The sequence below is a fragment of the Protobothrops mucrosquamatus genome, unplaced genomic scaffold (genome assembly GCF_001527695.2).
Source record: "Protobothrops mucrosquamatus isolate PMUCROS unplaced genomic scaffold, P.Mucros_1.0 scaffold179, whole genome shotgun sequence".
NCBI lineage: Eukaryota > Metazoa > Chordata > Lepidosauria > Squamata > Viperidae > Protobothrops > Protobothrops mucrosquamatus.
In genome coordinates, this window is record NW_015386538.1 from 555,385 (window position 1) to 570,603 (window position 15,219).

Here is a 15,219-nt window from a genome sequence, read left to right on the forward strand (position 1 = left end):
TATTTGAATCCCACCACTGGTAGGTCTACATTCAGAATGTTGTCCAGTTTATAAGAGCTACACTGCTTGGAGAATTATATGAGCAGGGGATGTGTAAGGGCATTTAAAAAAGACAATGGCAGTCATGACTACATGATCAAAATCTTGAACCTTTTTTTTTTTTTTTACTTTAACCTTTTGGTTGATGCATCTAAAAATGAGGTGGAGATTCACTTGCATAGTTGCAGTGGCTAATGTGGACACCCCTTTGTCTGGGATTGGAAATTAATCCCCTGATGCTTAGAATTTAACAGTCTCTTAAATTGTACAGTCGGAAGATTTACCTTCCCAAAATATGGACAATATTCATGGATTGAATTTTTTTTATCATTAAATTTAATTTCTAATATTGGCGCAGCCCTTACTGCTTTCAAAAGCAAATATTTCCCCTGTTTCTTTAGTCTTTCCATAGGTGTTCTGCAAAGTTTCCATTGATTTGATATTCTTGTAAGAGTTTTACAAAGATCTTTTGATCACTGTTTCCTTGGTGTTTTTTAAACATTGTTTTACTATTTCTATTTTTTAAAAAACCCAACAATTCTCAAACACTAACCATGTTTTATTTGATGGATAGGCACAGTTGCAGTTGTGTTTCTGCGATACGACAATATTGGAGCTCTGCTTTCATTACCACAGAACTTGTCCCTGACAGAAAATACAGAGGATGGAGAAATAGTAGGTTCATCAGTTATAGCTGTTGCAATTAGGTCCACTCCACCTGGGCTATATTCAGCTGAGAACATAATATTTACTTTAAAACATGCACAGGTAAGCTTTCTTTTTAAATTGTCTCTCACTTAAGACTGTAATTATTCTGTTGTGTGTTGCAAGGGCTGCTTTGGCAGTATCCTTATAACTCTGTTGTTTAGCCAATATGGCACAATATAATTAGAAGGGAAATTACAACGTTGAATTTAGCACAGCAAGGGCAAGGCAGGGAGTACGTAGCAATAGGTAGCTACTGAAAAGTGTGGCTAGAAATTGACAAGAATAATGAATGCATGGAAGTCTTATTACATATTTGTCAACAATGTGCAAGTGCAATCCACGTTTTTTCCCTTGTTGGAGATTAAAGTGTATATCAGTGTTTGTGAAAAAGAGAACAGCACCCAAGAAAGAATTAAGTACATTTTGTAAGTGTAAAAGAACGATTCATTTATAGAAAATGCATTATAGGAATAAGTAAAGTGTAGATGGTTAGTTCCTACCATATACCCAGGAAAAAAGGAAAAAAAGAAATATTTCAGATTAGAAATCTCTTAGACAAGCAGTAATAGGTGAAGTAAACCCCTTAACATTCTACTAATGCCCTACTGCCCCCTGATGATCAGTAGATTATGAGGTCCTAAAGGGTCAATGCCAATAGGTTTGTACTTCCAACTCTCAATTCTGAGCATTTTCCACTTGCAAAGTGTGAGGCTGTTGATTTCCTTATATTACTTAGCAAAGTACAGCAAACACAAAGAATAAAATTTAACAGGGCATCTAAGTGAATAGTGCCACTGTTTCTTATATCCATCAGCAATCACAGTGACAGTTTTACAGAATAGCTGTTTAAGTCTGGATATTTCATTTTGGATTACTTGCCATTATACAGTGATAGTACATAGCAGCTGAGAGCTACAGAATGATAAATGTGGATTGAAAAGGCGACAATTCTAATCCACACATAGCCGTAAAACCCACTAAATGGCAATAGCAATAGCACTTAGACTTATATACCTTGCAGCCCTCCCTAAGCGGTTCACAGAGTCAGCATATTGCTCCCAACAATCTGGGTTCTCATTTTACCGACCTCAGAAGGCTGGAAGGCTGAGTCAACCTTGAGCTGGTGAGATTCGAACTGCTGAACTACTGATAGCCAGCAGCCAGCAGAAATAGTTTGCAGTACTGCATTCTAACCACTGTGCCACAGCTCATATAAATATTCTTGGAAAGTAAGTGCTTCTTGATTTAGGCACTCTCATGAATGTCAAGGACCTATTGTGAATTATTTGGAGGAGGTACAGGGTATAATAACAACAACAACATCCCATGTGTGAACTTTGGAGGTAGAATAAGGGAGAAGGGATGGTAGAAGGACATTTTTTTAAAAAAATAGAGGCATTTTTCATAAATGTTAGAAGTTCAAGATTGAAAGCAAGTCAAATATATCCAACAGAAAATGAAGTATGTATACTACCTTGGCAAAATTAGGGCTACAAGGTGCAAGCAAAGAATAATATACTGATTTTGGATAGCTAAAAAAAATGAGACAGCAATCAATTTTTAAAAAAAGCTAACTGTGATTCCTTATGGATTGTCCAATAACATAAAATGCAACTAGCATCCTGGCCCAGGCACTAAAGGAAAAGCCAGATTTTTAAGACCTGCCAAATTTCAGGAGTGAGGTTGTTTGTTAGAAGAGGCTCACACAATATGTATGCCGTTTATCATTCTTAACACATTTTGTTTCTGCTCCAGACTGTAGGCAAAAAGGACGTTAAATGTGTATTTTGGAATTATTCAGAAGACACGATGGAAGGGAAGTGGGCCACAGAAGGGTGTGAGAAGACCCACTCCAGTAGCACACATACCTCATGCAGATGTAACCATCTTACTCATTTTGCAGTCTTAATGTCTTCAAATGGCTCTAAAGTTGTAAGTGTTGTTTTTTTTAATTTAAAGACTAATTTTCTAATTAGTCTTTTCTATTTTGGGGTCATAAACCCCATGTATAAGGTATATTTTCTGCAAACAGAAAATATACCTTATTTTCTCCTCCACCACTTCCTTCTTCAGGATTAGATATTTCTGTGGCTAGGTTGACCCTGAACATCACATTCTTAAAATCTCTAGATATCCACTGATACAATGCAGTCCCTTTTCTATCTTGCTTTCTATGCTGGAGGGTTGTTTGCTGCTCATTTTCCATGGCTTATCATGGAACACCTCATTTTTTTTAACTGGCTAGCTGTTCATTTACTTTTTGATGTGTCTTCATTAAAAAAAAATGGGCCGCCTTATGCTTTAAAAAATCTGAACTCGAAATGAATCTTCCATTTCAAAAGCTATCCCTGTCTATACTTAGTTGGAAGAAAGATCCAATGGAAATGAGAGACCTATACGAGCTATGAGTCCATGCACTATGTTTCACAGACAATAGAAATTGTGACAGTTGCATGCCAAAGTTCCAGCATCCCTGGTAAAATTGCATGGATCAATGAAGTCTCTTTGACAGTCTGACTCGCAGTGTGACAAAGAGCATTATATTTATCTACAGTTTAACCTATCCTCCTGCAATCGCTACCTTGTTTTCCAGCTGCCCCACTGATCAGTTCTCTGTGAAGTGAAAGAGAATTGATTGGTGTCCAAACTTTTTTTTTCTTTTCCCTTGCCAAACTTATTCTGGGCGAGAACTGTGGGTTTCATTAAAAACACTTTTCTACACTTCTTTGTCTGTGTACTTTATCTCAGAAAGCCATTAGAAAGACCCTCATTTGTCCTTCATCATTTTTAATATTCACAGTGTGTGCTCACTCCAGAGGTTTAGAATGAAGAACACACAGAAGTTTCACACTTTTCACACTTTGGAGATGGCATTTCAAAAATTAGATTTCGCAGCGCTGACCTAGAGTTATGCTAATAAATTACATGAAAAGTAACTAAAGTATGTGTTTCAGTTTTCTTCATATGCATATCCATTTCCATGCCAACATTCTTCATTATAACTTTAGAATATCTTTTTTTATTTATGAATGACATGGAAACATTCAGAAATGTACAAAGATTATTTTGATATTCAGAAAGGGTACAATTGACATTAAGATGAAACCCACACTAATTTCTCCCTCCTCTGTGCCAGTCACTTTCAATAATTTGAATAATAACAAAAAAGAGAGAGAGAAAAGGAACAGAAACAAGGAAAGGGAAGGGAAACAGTCATCTGCAACCAAGACTGAAATGGATAATCAAGACTAAAAGTAAACATTCTAGGCAAGAGATTTTTATTCATTTACTGTATTTCTGAAACCAGGAAAAATCCATAAAATGATGGAGCAGGTGCATCTGCCCTTTACATGCTATAGCACACACACACACACACACACACACACACACACACAATGTGGAAAATTTTTGGAAAAAGAACAAAAATAAAGTTTAATTCAAATGTTCATATAGACTATTATTTTCTTTTTTTTTCAATCCCAGGAAACTAAGGATTATATTCTTACAAGAATCACTCAGCTTGGAATAATTATCTCATTGATTTGTCTCGCCATGTGCATTTTCACCTTCTGGTTCTTCAGTGAAATCCAAAGTACGAGAACAACAATCCATAAAAATCTCTGTTGCAGCCTTTTCCTGGCAGAGTTTATTTTTTTGATCGGAATTAACATGAACACTAATAAGGTGAGTATTATTTCTTATGCCGAAAATGGTACCTCAAAGTAGCCATTTTCAAAGGTGTGTGCCCTAATGGGCCTTTGTGGAACTATGTGATGTCATTTGCCTTGTATGTCATCACACAGATTGCATCATTTTTCTCATTTATGCCATGATGTACAGGTGTGCATATAACAGACACTACCTGTATGGTATCGCCCAGTCTTAAGGTAAATATTGGCATTTGACATTATTATACCACTAGAGGGGTTTTAAAATTCTCATCCAACAGTTCCAGCCAATTCAGTTCAGTTCAGAGTATATAAACTCCATTGAATAGTTCTTCTGCCTGTGGACTTCATGGCAAATTGAGACTTTCGTTAATGAAAGTGGAGGCAGACTCTTAATTGTTTAGACTGGCACTGTTCCAATATCAGCAGGAGTTCTGCCAATTTGTTTTATTGGTTGCTTTATTTTTAATCAGTATAGAAAAATGTTGCTGTAAGGAAAGCAAGAGAAATCTAAATCTATCTCATGGAAGGGAGAATACATTAGCCTGCAGTTTGCATAGTCTGATGTGTCAGGGTGAATATTTCAAGCTAGAAATTTTACATGGGCAAAACAAGCATATATGTTGCTTCAGTTTTCAAATGACATTGGTCCAAGTATTTCCTTATACATTCAGATGAATGATGACACGGCCTTAATGGTCTTGTATTGAGACAAAATATCGGAAATACCGGTGCTTCCTCTGTACAGGAAGAAAGTTTTAACTTGCATTGCAATAAATGTACTATTTTATATTAGTCACTTATACTGTTCCTTTTTTCCCCTTCTAGCTATTCTGTTCCATCACTGCTGGACTGCTCCATTACTTCCTCCTAGCGGCTTTTGCATGGATGTGTATCGAAGGCATTCACTTGTATCTTATAGTTGTTGGAGTAATCTACAATAAAGGATTCTTACACAAGAATTTCTATATTTTTGGCTATGTAAGCCCAGCAGTGGTGGTTGGCATTTCTGCTGCACTGGGATATAAATACTATGGAACAACTGATGTGTAAGTTACTATTTACATTAGATACTTCAAATATAGTCCAAATACAGTCTGTCAGGATGCAATGGCACAACCATGCTTTGGCTATGATATTCTCTTTGTCAATATTTTTAACAAATCTAGTCATTTGACACTGACAGCTTTGAAATATCATTAACACTTTTGACTTCAGTACTCCTCATTTAAGAATGAGTAGAAGACCCAATAAGGGATCGGTGTTCCTGTGCTGACCATCCTCATTGTGTCTCGAGTGCACTTGATCTTTGACTAAATAGCAGAAACATTTGTATGATCCTTGATAGTGAGGGAAGAGATTTAGCCTCATTTACATATCTACCTGTGCTTCAATGTATAGACACTTTATTCCAAAGTTCTGTCTCCTCTGTTGAATTGGATAAAACCCAGTATAGCAATTCAGGGCGAAACTGTCATCTGTAACCAAGTCTAAATGAGATAATCAAGACTGAATGTTTACATTCTAGGCCAGACATGTCAAACACAAGGCCTGGGGGCCGGATGCGGCCCGCGAAGTGGTTTCATGTGGCCCATGAAGCCATCCTGGAAACAGTGAGGGAATGGCCCCCGCTGCCTTGGCCCTGGCCCAGGCCAGCCGGGAGCCAATCTACAATTTTGTGGTGGCCATCTATGCTGAAACGTATTCAGTCTTAGCTCCACAAGGCCGTCTGGAAATGGCTTGGTGCTGCAGGTGCTCAAGAGCCAGGCTGGGTGTTTGACCTCTGCTGCCCAGGGCTCCGGGCAGCCTGCGCCACCATCCAGCCTGCCCCGCATGGCCTGAGAGGAACAGTGAGGCTCCTTCAGTGGACCATGCCTTGGCACTTGCCTGGTCCCACCCTCTTCTGCCAGAGACCCTCAGATCTGTCCCACTCTTGCCCAGGCCCCCATAGGCATCCTTGACATGAACGATGTAGAGCTGGCCACGCCCACCCAGTAGGCCGCATTCACCCTGGCCACACCTACCCAGCCCCCGAGGGCAACCGCAGTACTGATGCAGCCCTCAATGAAATTGAGTTTGACACCCCTGTTCTAAGCAAGACATTTTTATGTATTTATTTCTGAAGCAAGAGAAAATCAAATGATCAAATTTAGTGGTCTCATCTATAAAGGTTTCTCCATTCATTTCCCTGGAAGAAGACAACTCTTAGCAGCCCTGGTTTATTATTATATGCTGTATATCTATTTCCCAAGCTTTTTTCTTATTATAGATTGCTTATTACATTTTCTGATGTATAGTAACTTACTTTCTCTCTCCTCCTTTCTCTTTTCTTTTATACAAGCTACCGCAAAACTAATTTCAATGCTATTTCAACATTTAAATATTGGATTTTCAAGAAAAAAATATCTCCCTATTATGTAAAGATGTAGGTTTGTTCCCTTATCTTTTTTCCAATTTGAATAATTTCATTCTGGCATGACTTTATCTGTTTTCTTTGTAACCTGCCCAAACAGGGTTGGCAACATCGTATTCCTGCACCTGAAGGCAGGCAACAATTAGAAACTAGCAATCAGGCATTGATAAAATTTGGCCAAATTATCTCCTTTCAAATAAAAAAAAATTTGCCTCAAATTTCATTCAAATTATTCTGAAAAGGCAGCTCTGTCACTCTCAGGGATGGAGAATTCTGGGGCCTTTTCCATATTTTGTATCCATTTCTGTTCATTACTATCTGTTCAATGACTCCTTTTTCCTCATCTCATTCTTCTTTAAGGCAAGACTATATCCTCTAACCAAGAATAAGACCTATCCAAGATGGTCCAATTATGTGTCAGCCATTTATTTGTTTATTAGATTTTTATCCCACCTTTAATACTTTACAGGTAATTTAAGGCAGTGAACACACCTAATACTTCTTCATCCTCCTATTTTTCCCACAACAACTATGAGGTGGTTGGGCTAAGAGAGAATCACTGGCCCAAGATCACCCAACCTGTTTTCATGTCTAAGTCAAAACTAGAACTCACAGTTACCTGGCTTCTAGGCCAGTACCTAAATCAGACAGAAAACTGGCTATTGTCATGTCATATCACCATGGAAGTAACACAATGCTCCTTGTCTAGGTACCTCCCATAGCCTTTCTCCCTTATCATCTCTTTCCTCAGTTCTAGAATTTGGAGGATACAATGTCTTTCTCCAAAGCTTTTTCTGACCTATCCAGTAGCTGATTGCCTGACCAGGGATTCAAACAATGTGAAGTGAAGTAACATGGCTGATTCACTTCCCTTTTTAAATTAGTGTACAATGCTTTGCTAAACAGGTTTGAAAGTACGCTTCTCCCAAACCTCTCTGGAAATGAAGCATGACTTCAAAACACTGTACACATCTACAAAAAAATGGGTAGCCTATAGTCCTAAGAACAATGCATTCAATAACTTTTGTCTAGAAATAAGAATACCAAAGCAAGATATTTTGCTTCAGCTATCAATACCAGGCCAAGATGGTTTAATCTGTAAATGTAGTTCAAAATATTTTGTCCTACTTACCTTACAGATGTTGGCTCAGCACAAAGAATAACTTTATATGGAGTTTTATAGGACCAGCATGTCTAATAATCCTTGTAAGTATGCTTTTCTTCCCATATTTATTTTTTTAAAAAAGTGGTATACATAAAATAGTAATAATAGGTGTGCAATCATTGCTTACCCATTGATAGCCCATCTGTGAGTGCTTAAATATGGCAAAATGAACTGTTTTAAAGGCTTTTATATAACTGGCTCTAAAATATATTTACCTCTTGTACGTCTAAGTGCTTTGCCTGTCTCAAAAACATATGTTTGATTAACTAATATTTCAGTTGGGGATTTGTTTCTTCTAACCCGATGGCTGGAGGGAACAGAATTCTCTATAGCAATTCAGTTGTGTAAGATGTAGCATCTTTACATGTCAGTTGTATCTTGGCAGAACTCAGCAGGAGAGGTATACAGACATGATGCCAGGAGACAGATAATCTGGTATTTCAAATGCTGAGTTACTTAATCTTTTATCTGTGATCGGTCATCTTTGAAGATTAGGCTGTCATCTTTTTGATTTTTTTCATTCTCATGTACCCTGCCATCATCAAGGCTATTTTAAACAAAATTGCCACATCAGAGACAAGAACCTGCTATTTCACACAGACAGGCAAGTTGAGAGTTGATAGCCTATATTTCAGATGGAAGGAGACTTTTTAATTCCTCTTGGAATTGTTTTCAGACTTGATCGTTTGGAAATATTTGATGTTTTCAAAGGAAGTTAAACATGTAAGACCTAATTTAGATCAAGTAAGAAATGTTGGACTGTTAGGTCAATGATATAAATAACTCCTGGTCCTTATTTGCTGATAAAATTTATTTCATTTAAAATTTATTTGCACATTAGCATGAAATACAGTAAGCATAAATCTATTACCAGTTTGGTACTGAAAAATGTAAGAATGAAAACAATCTGTTTCAGTTATGAAACTGTAGTAAAGCAGATAAAGTGGTTTATCCTGATCTAGATCATTCCAAATTGCACACACTCATAACTTTTACTCAGGCGCTGTTATAAACGTACCAGCAATAACATTCTTTTCAATCAATTTGGTGTGGTTATAAAGGGAGATTTAAGGTTTAAGCATGGGCTATAAATAACTATTCCAAATGACCTCATTTAGATGAAGGCCTTAAAGCAATACTACCCCCCTGCTTTTTCCAGGTGTCTAGGTGACCATGATCTGAATAAAGCACAGATCCCACTAATCCCACTGACCAATGGATTTATATTCAAGGATGCAGATTAAAAAGAGGCTGATGTGTTTTCCATTTGGAGCTGAGCTCCATGTATTTTCATACAAGTCCATGAACAAGTCTATTCTAGCCACATTATCCAAATGTTTAAGTTTTATTCCAATACATTCCATGACCTTTTTCATTTCTAGGGGTTGCTTTTGCTAAGAAGCTACTGAAAAAGGGAGATTTTTGCAATGTTGGAAAGAATATGAAAGAAGATTTCAGTGGGTCTTAAAACTGATACTTTGTAAGAATGTATTTTCCCTTGGTTGAATAAGTTGCAGGTTTCTCTTCACAGTTTTCCCAAATGTGCTGCAGAGCCAATTGGCATTTGTAAGGCATTGTCTTGTATACAGCCATCTTTTAAAGAAAAATGCATTTTTTTAGTTGCAGTTTTGCTGTATATTGGAGAATAGAACTAATCTGTCTGGTTTAACAACATAGCCAATCTATCTGACTTTTCAATGTGGCATTGCTGTTTTCAGCATTGGAATGGTAGAAAACTATTGCTCAGCTAATACAATATTCCACAACCAGGAAGAATGTTCACAAATATAGAAATAATCTTAACAACAGCGATACATGTGAACGATCTAGAGGAAATACTCATATAAATTTGATATGACCTTTCTACTAACTGTTTTGATATGACCTTTCTACTGAGCTGCAACCTAATGTAAAGAAGGTAATAATTTCATAAACATTTCTAGTCAGGTCACCTATGCCTAAAGGGGAATATGATTTTTTCCCATTGAGAGGAATATGCCCATCATGTAATCAAAAATGCTTTTATAGAAGAATCTGACAATATGGCATAGTGATGTAATAGTTGAGAAACATCCTGATTTTTATTAGGATGGTGGAAAAAGCACTAAATACCTGGAATCCATAATATTTTAAATAAGCCTTTGAGTGGGGGAGGGGGTTGTTGCTAGGCTTTTTCTAGATAGTTCTTTATAAGTAAAAAGGGAATAGATAGGGGATAATTTGATGAGTTAGAGTATATCATAATATGCCTTGGAGGTTTCACATACCTTATTAAGTTTATAGTGACCCTACAGATTTGCAAGTGTTACTTACAATATCACACTTTGTTTTAAGCAGATGAAGCATTTTTAATATTACAGATCTGGTTTTAAAAAGAGACTCATTTCAACGTTCATCAGTATACAGTACACTTGTTCCCTTCCAAGTGTTTAAACAGTGCTCACTTTTCTGAAATATTTATTCATTAATGCCTGAAGTACTATTAGAATTCTGAAGTATATGCCTGTGGCATAATTGATCCTATCAACATTTTAATTATTATTATTTTCTTGATGAGAAAACATTAAAAAAAACACTTCGGGTCAGCATGAGCGTGCAAAGAGGAAGGAGTACTTAAACCTTTGTAAAACAAGCTGCATGCCAAAGATAATTTCGTCAACTTGCTTCTCTTTGCAGCCTTTAAAACCACCACCAACAATTCTGAGACTATATTTAAGATCAGATTAAAGCTTGACTGGGTAGAAAGTTTGCAGCTGTAATAAAATTTTAAAATAAAATAATGACTTTGACATGAGCTTTCAGGAAATAGAGAAAAGCTGCTTGCAGAAAGGGTTGAAAGTAATTATGGCTACAAGCGATATAAAAGGTTAAGCTAAGCCTGCTAACTTCTGTGCTGTGATACAGTATTCAAACACTGTAACCACTCCTGAACAGAAAAGAGACTGGCAAAGCAATCCTACATGAAAGGATATTTATGAAGCACCGGGAAGTCAGAAGTTCTGCAATATTTACAGTACCTCCTCCCAGGCTGCTGTCAGGAGGGTGGAAATGAAAGCTTCCATGAAATCACTGGGAGACAATATATCTATAGTCATTAGAAATAATGCCAGGGGCCCAAGAATTGCTTAGTTCCAGCAGATCCAGTCTTTCTTCTCTAAAACATTGGTACCTAACCTTTTTCAATATTAAACTCAATTTACCAACGTTGGGAAAAAATTAAATAGACAGATGATCAGCAAGATGGAAAGCATTCTTAGGTCAGATTTCTTTGGAACAGAAATTGTCCAGGAGAAGGGTATGGCCTCAACCTCTCTTAGAAAGGTCACTTGAACCTAGTTTTTCCAACAAGACCTGGGGACCGAAATATGATGAAGTATTCCCTCTTATAATGAGATATTTTGTTTTTGAATTGAGTCAGTTTATGGTACCTGGTATGGAACTGGGAGTTAACTGAGAGTTAATTTGAGAGAGATTTTTATGTGTAATTTTTAACCTTTATTTAGGGAATACAGTATATCAAGCTGCTCAGCGTGAGTGATAACTGGAAGTGCATATAAGCTAGTAAGAAAGTAAACAAATCCCTCTCTATATCTCTAGCCAAGAGTGAAGAAATCATATATGTCTCAGTAGCCATCCCAGTATTACAACTAAAATTTTGTACACCATTTATCATAAAGCAAGAACAGATCTTACTTGTGTGAGGGTGTCCTCCCACAATTATTAAGGAATGGGAAATTTTGACAAGTCTATGTAAATTGATTATACCCAGTAGTCCAGCTGCAGAGAAGAATATCTGATTGCACATAAGCTTTTCATTTTAGATCCCCAAATACCTCTCAAAATACAGTCAGAGTCCTCAGTGATTTTCTAGTGCTTCTTTCAGACAGTGAAAAAAGAAGAAAGCAAAGACTATCACTCTAAACTATAAATCTATGCAAACTATAAATCTATATCCATTTAAGCTAATACTATATATATTCAGTTATTAATCCATTGTATAGAAATTCTTGATTATTCTATTTACAAAGATAAATAACTACTAGAGAACATTTTACCGAGGCTGCCATAGGCGGTGCCATCTTGAGGCGGATCCTGGACATAAAAACTCCTCCCCTCAGACGTCACTAGAGGGCATTGCATGCCGAAACAACTAGACACAAAGACAGGGGGTTTTTTCCCATGCCACCACTCTGCTAAACACCTAATTTCCACAACACTTGTCTTATACCTAAGGATATTTATCCATATAGTAGGGCTGTATTGCTATTGTTCTTCTCATCTTTCCTATTATCTTCTCCTATTGGTATCTTATGATTTATCTCTTTGTTGTTTGTATCTTGTGATTTATTATTGTACTTTATGATTTATGGTATATCACGTTGTTGTTTGTATATACACTGAGAGCTTATGCACCAGAGACAAATTCTTTGTGTGTCCAATCACACTTGACCAATATAAATAAATATAAATACCCAAATCCTCATGTGATAAATGTACAGCTTTCCCTAACAATATGCATTTTGTTCTAATTTTGTCTGCAAATTTCCCTCACATATACATTTCAGTCTGCAACTTTCCCCAGAGGTGGATTTCCTGAAGATGGGCTTTTTTTTTTTTCTCATCAGGTTTGAGTGCGGATTTAGATCACTAAAATTTAAAAGGATGCATGTGTTGTTATAAGATTGTTCTTTCCTGCTTAGCCTTCTCTCTCGTCTCTGCCATCAACACTTCTTCCTGTTGTTGTTCTTAAACATTTTCCAGTTGTGTCAAACTAGAACAAATAGCTAAAGCATTTGGGCAGGTGTATCCACCTGGGAGATGATAATGAGACAAATAAGACAGCAGACATACTTTTCTTTGTTGATTGACAGCTTGCGGGCAATTTCAGGCAATTAATATGGCATACATTTTTATTGACTGACTTAAACCATTGCATAGTTATCAGTTTAACTATCTTCTACCCTGATGGAAGCAGGCCTGAAGCAGCCTCATTTCACTAGCCATTAGCCAGAAGACAAAAATCTTTCTCTTTTCACGCTAGGCTGAACTTCAGAATTCTAGCTTATTATTTCTAACATTGATAATAAGGGTCATGGGGAGAATGATGTCTGTATAGTGACATCAGACATGTTTAAGGAAACTTATCTAAATAGATTTAAAAAAATAAGAGAAAGAAAGTATGTGACTTTAAAACGCAGGAGGAGATAACTTTTACTAAAGTTTAACATCAGCATATAGTTTCATCAATTATTGAATGAGAGTCTAGGTTAGTGAAAAAGGGATGAATTGGAAGTTTTATTTCTGAAGTTTTGAATATAAAATGCTGAACAGACTAAGAAATACTATGTCAAAATCTTCAGAATTATCTCTTTCCTATGCCGAAAGAGTGCCATAAAAGTCCCGTGCTTATGTATTTCACTTCCATACCATACAGCTTTCAATGTTATTTTATTACTGGGGAGATTTGGAGAGGAATCACATTTTCCTCTTCTTCCCTTTGAATATGCTTATGTTCAGAATAATTACTGCTTGACTTCTTCAGATGCACCTAAATTATGCTGTTTAAAGAATGATTTAGATAGCACCTGATGTAAGGAACTGTATTTTACTTTAGCTAATGCAGAATGCCTTTCTTTTTCCTTACCTCCACAAGGCAGGTATATAGACTGTTTTGTGACACAAATAACAAGAATGGAAGAATTGAAAAATTAGTACTTAACCTGCTTAGCTACGCATACATTGTACCAATAATAAAGCATCATAACATAAAATTTCAGCTACGGTTACGAGTGCCTGCCTTAGAGCTGTAGCAGAATGAAGAAGGCATTGCCTCTTGTTTCTCATGCTACCGGTTACCAAATTGACACCTGTTGTCATCTTTCCAGTCTACTGTGGCAGCAAACAGGATGGCAATAGTCATGGATGTTCTTTCCTCATCCTTTGCCAGCCTTGTCAGGATGTGTACCATCCCTGCAACTCTTAATAATACATACAGTTGTAAATGTGCATACTTCATCTCAGTAACCGCAACCGACTTTAAGACTAAAGAGAGAAAAGAAGAATGGATGGAAACTAATCAAAAAGAGAACCAGGCTAGAACTAAGGAGAAATTTCCTGACAGTACGAACAATTAATTCAGTGGAACGACTTGCCTCCAGAAGTTGTAGGTACTCCAACACTGGAGGTTTTTAAGAAGAGATTGATAAACATTTGTCTGAAATGGTATGGGTTTTCCTGCTTGAACAGGGGATTGGACTAAAAGACCTCCGAGGTCCCTCCCAAATCTGCTATTCTGTTATACTTGCTTTAATAATGCGTATGAAAGTAAGCCATTAAACTAAATGAAACAGTACACTCATGCGTCACAAAGTTGCAAGGCTCAACCTACATATCCAGTTGCAAGTCCTAATTTTTGAGGCCTGTTTTGGGAGCAAACATGTATGGTAGCTTGTAGTCTGAGAATTGTTACATAGAACTACAATTTGAAATATATGAAAATTTAGCATCTTATAAGAGAGAACTGTGCCTTCTGACCCCGGAGCCACACCTCCCCCAAATCATATGCATTAACAGATTTTTTGTAAATTTTAATCCCTTAGTCCTCAACTTACAACCCATTCATTTAGTGTCCATTTGAAGTTACAACCGCACTGGAAAAAAGTGACTTACGGCTATTTTTTACACTTATGACCATTGTAGCAGCCCCATGGTCACTTGATCAAAATTCAGGCATTTGGCAACTGGCATGTATTTATGACAGCTGCACTGTCCCAGAGTCATATGATCCCCATTTGTAACTTTCCCAGCTGGCTTTCGACAAGCAAAGAATCTGGGAAGCGAGATTCGCTTAATGACCACATTATTCACCTAACAACTGCAGTGATTTGCTAAACAACTGTGGAAAAAAAATGGTGCAAAACTCATTTAACAACGGCTTTAGCGACAGAAAGTTTGGACTCAATTCTAGTAGTATGTCAATGACTACCTGTATTCAAATATGGTTTAAATCTGGTGTCTGATGAGCCAAGACTTTATTCGTTTGTATTTGGAAATCCCACAATATTTTAACCTGCTCATCTTCAACTACTTTTTCATGTTCTATGTTCTCACCATCCATTTTCGTTTCTGGCACATTATCATTTTTACAGATGTTTTTGTGAATCATTTTGGCAACTGTGCAATGTTTGAGAATGAAGTATTCTTTTTAATCAAGAAATCCTTTTTTT

General features: G+C 36.8%; 1 protein-coding gene across 1 annotated transcript in view; it reads left to right on the plus strand.

Moving 5' to 3' along the window:
* ADGRL4 (adhesion G protein-coupled receptor L4) overlaps window positions 1-15,219 on the plus strand; it is an 82,633-nt gene that overhangs the window by 54,923 nt on the left and 12,491 nt on the right. Inside the window, exons 9-13 of the mRNA XM_015813619.1 lie at window positions 614-807; window positions 2,503-2,679; window positions 4,231-4,431; window positions 5,244-5,464; window positions 7,968-8,034. Of these exons, the coding sequence (XP_015669105.1) occupies window positions 614-807; window positions 2,503-2,679; window positions 4,231-4,431; window positions 5,244-5,464; window positions 7,968-8,034 (860 nt within the window). The remainder of the gene's footprint in view (window positions 1-613; window positions 808-2,502; window positions 2,680-4,230; window positions 4,432-5,243; window positions 5,465-7,967; window positions 8,035-15,219) is intronic.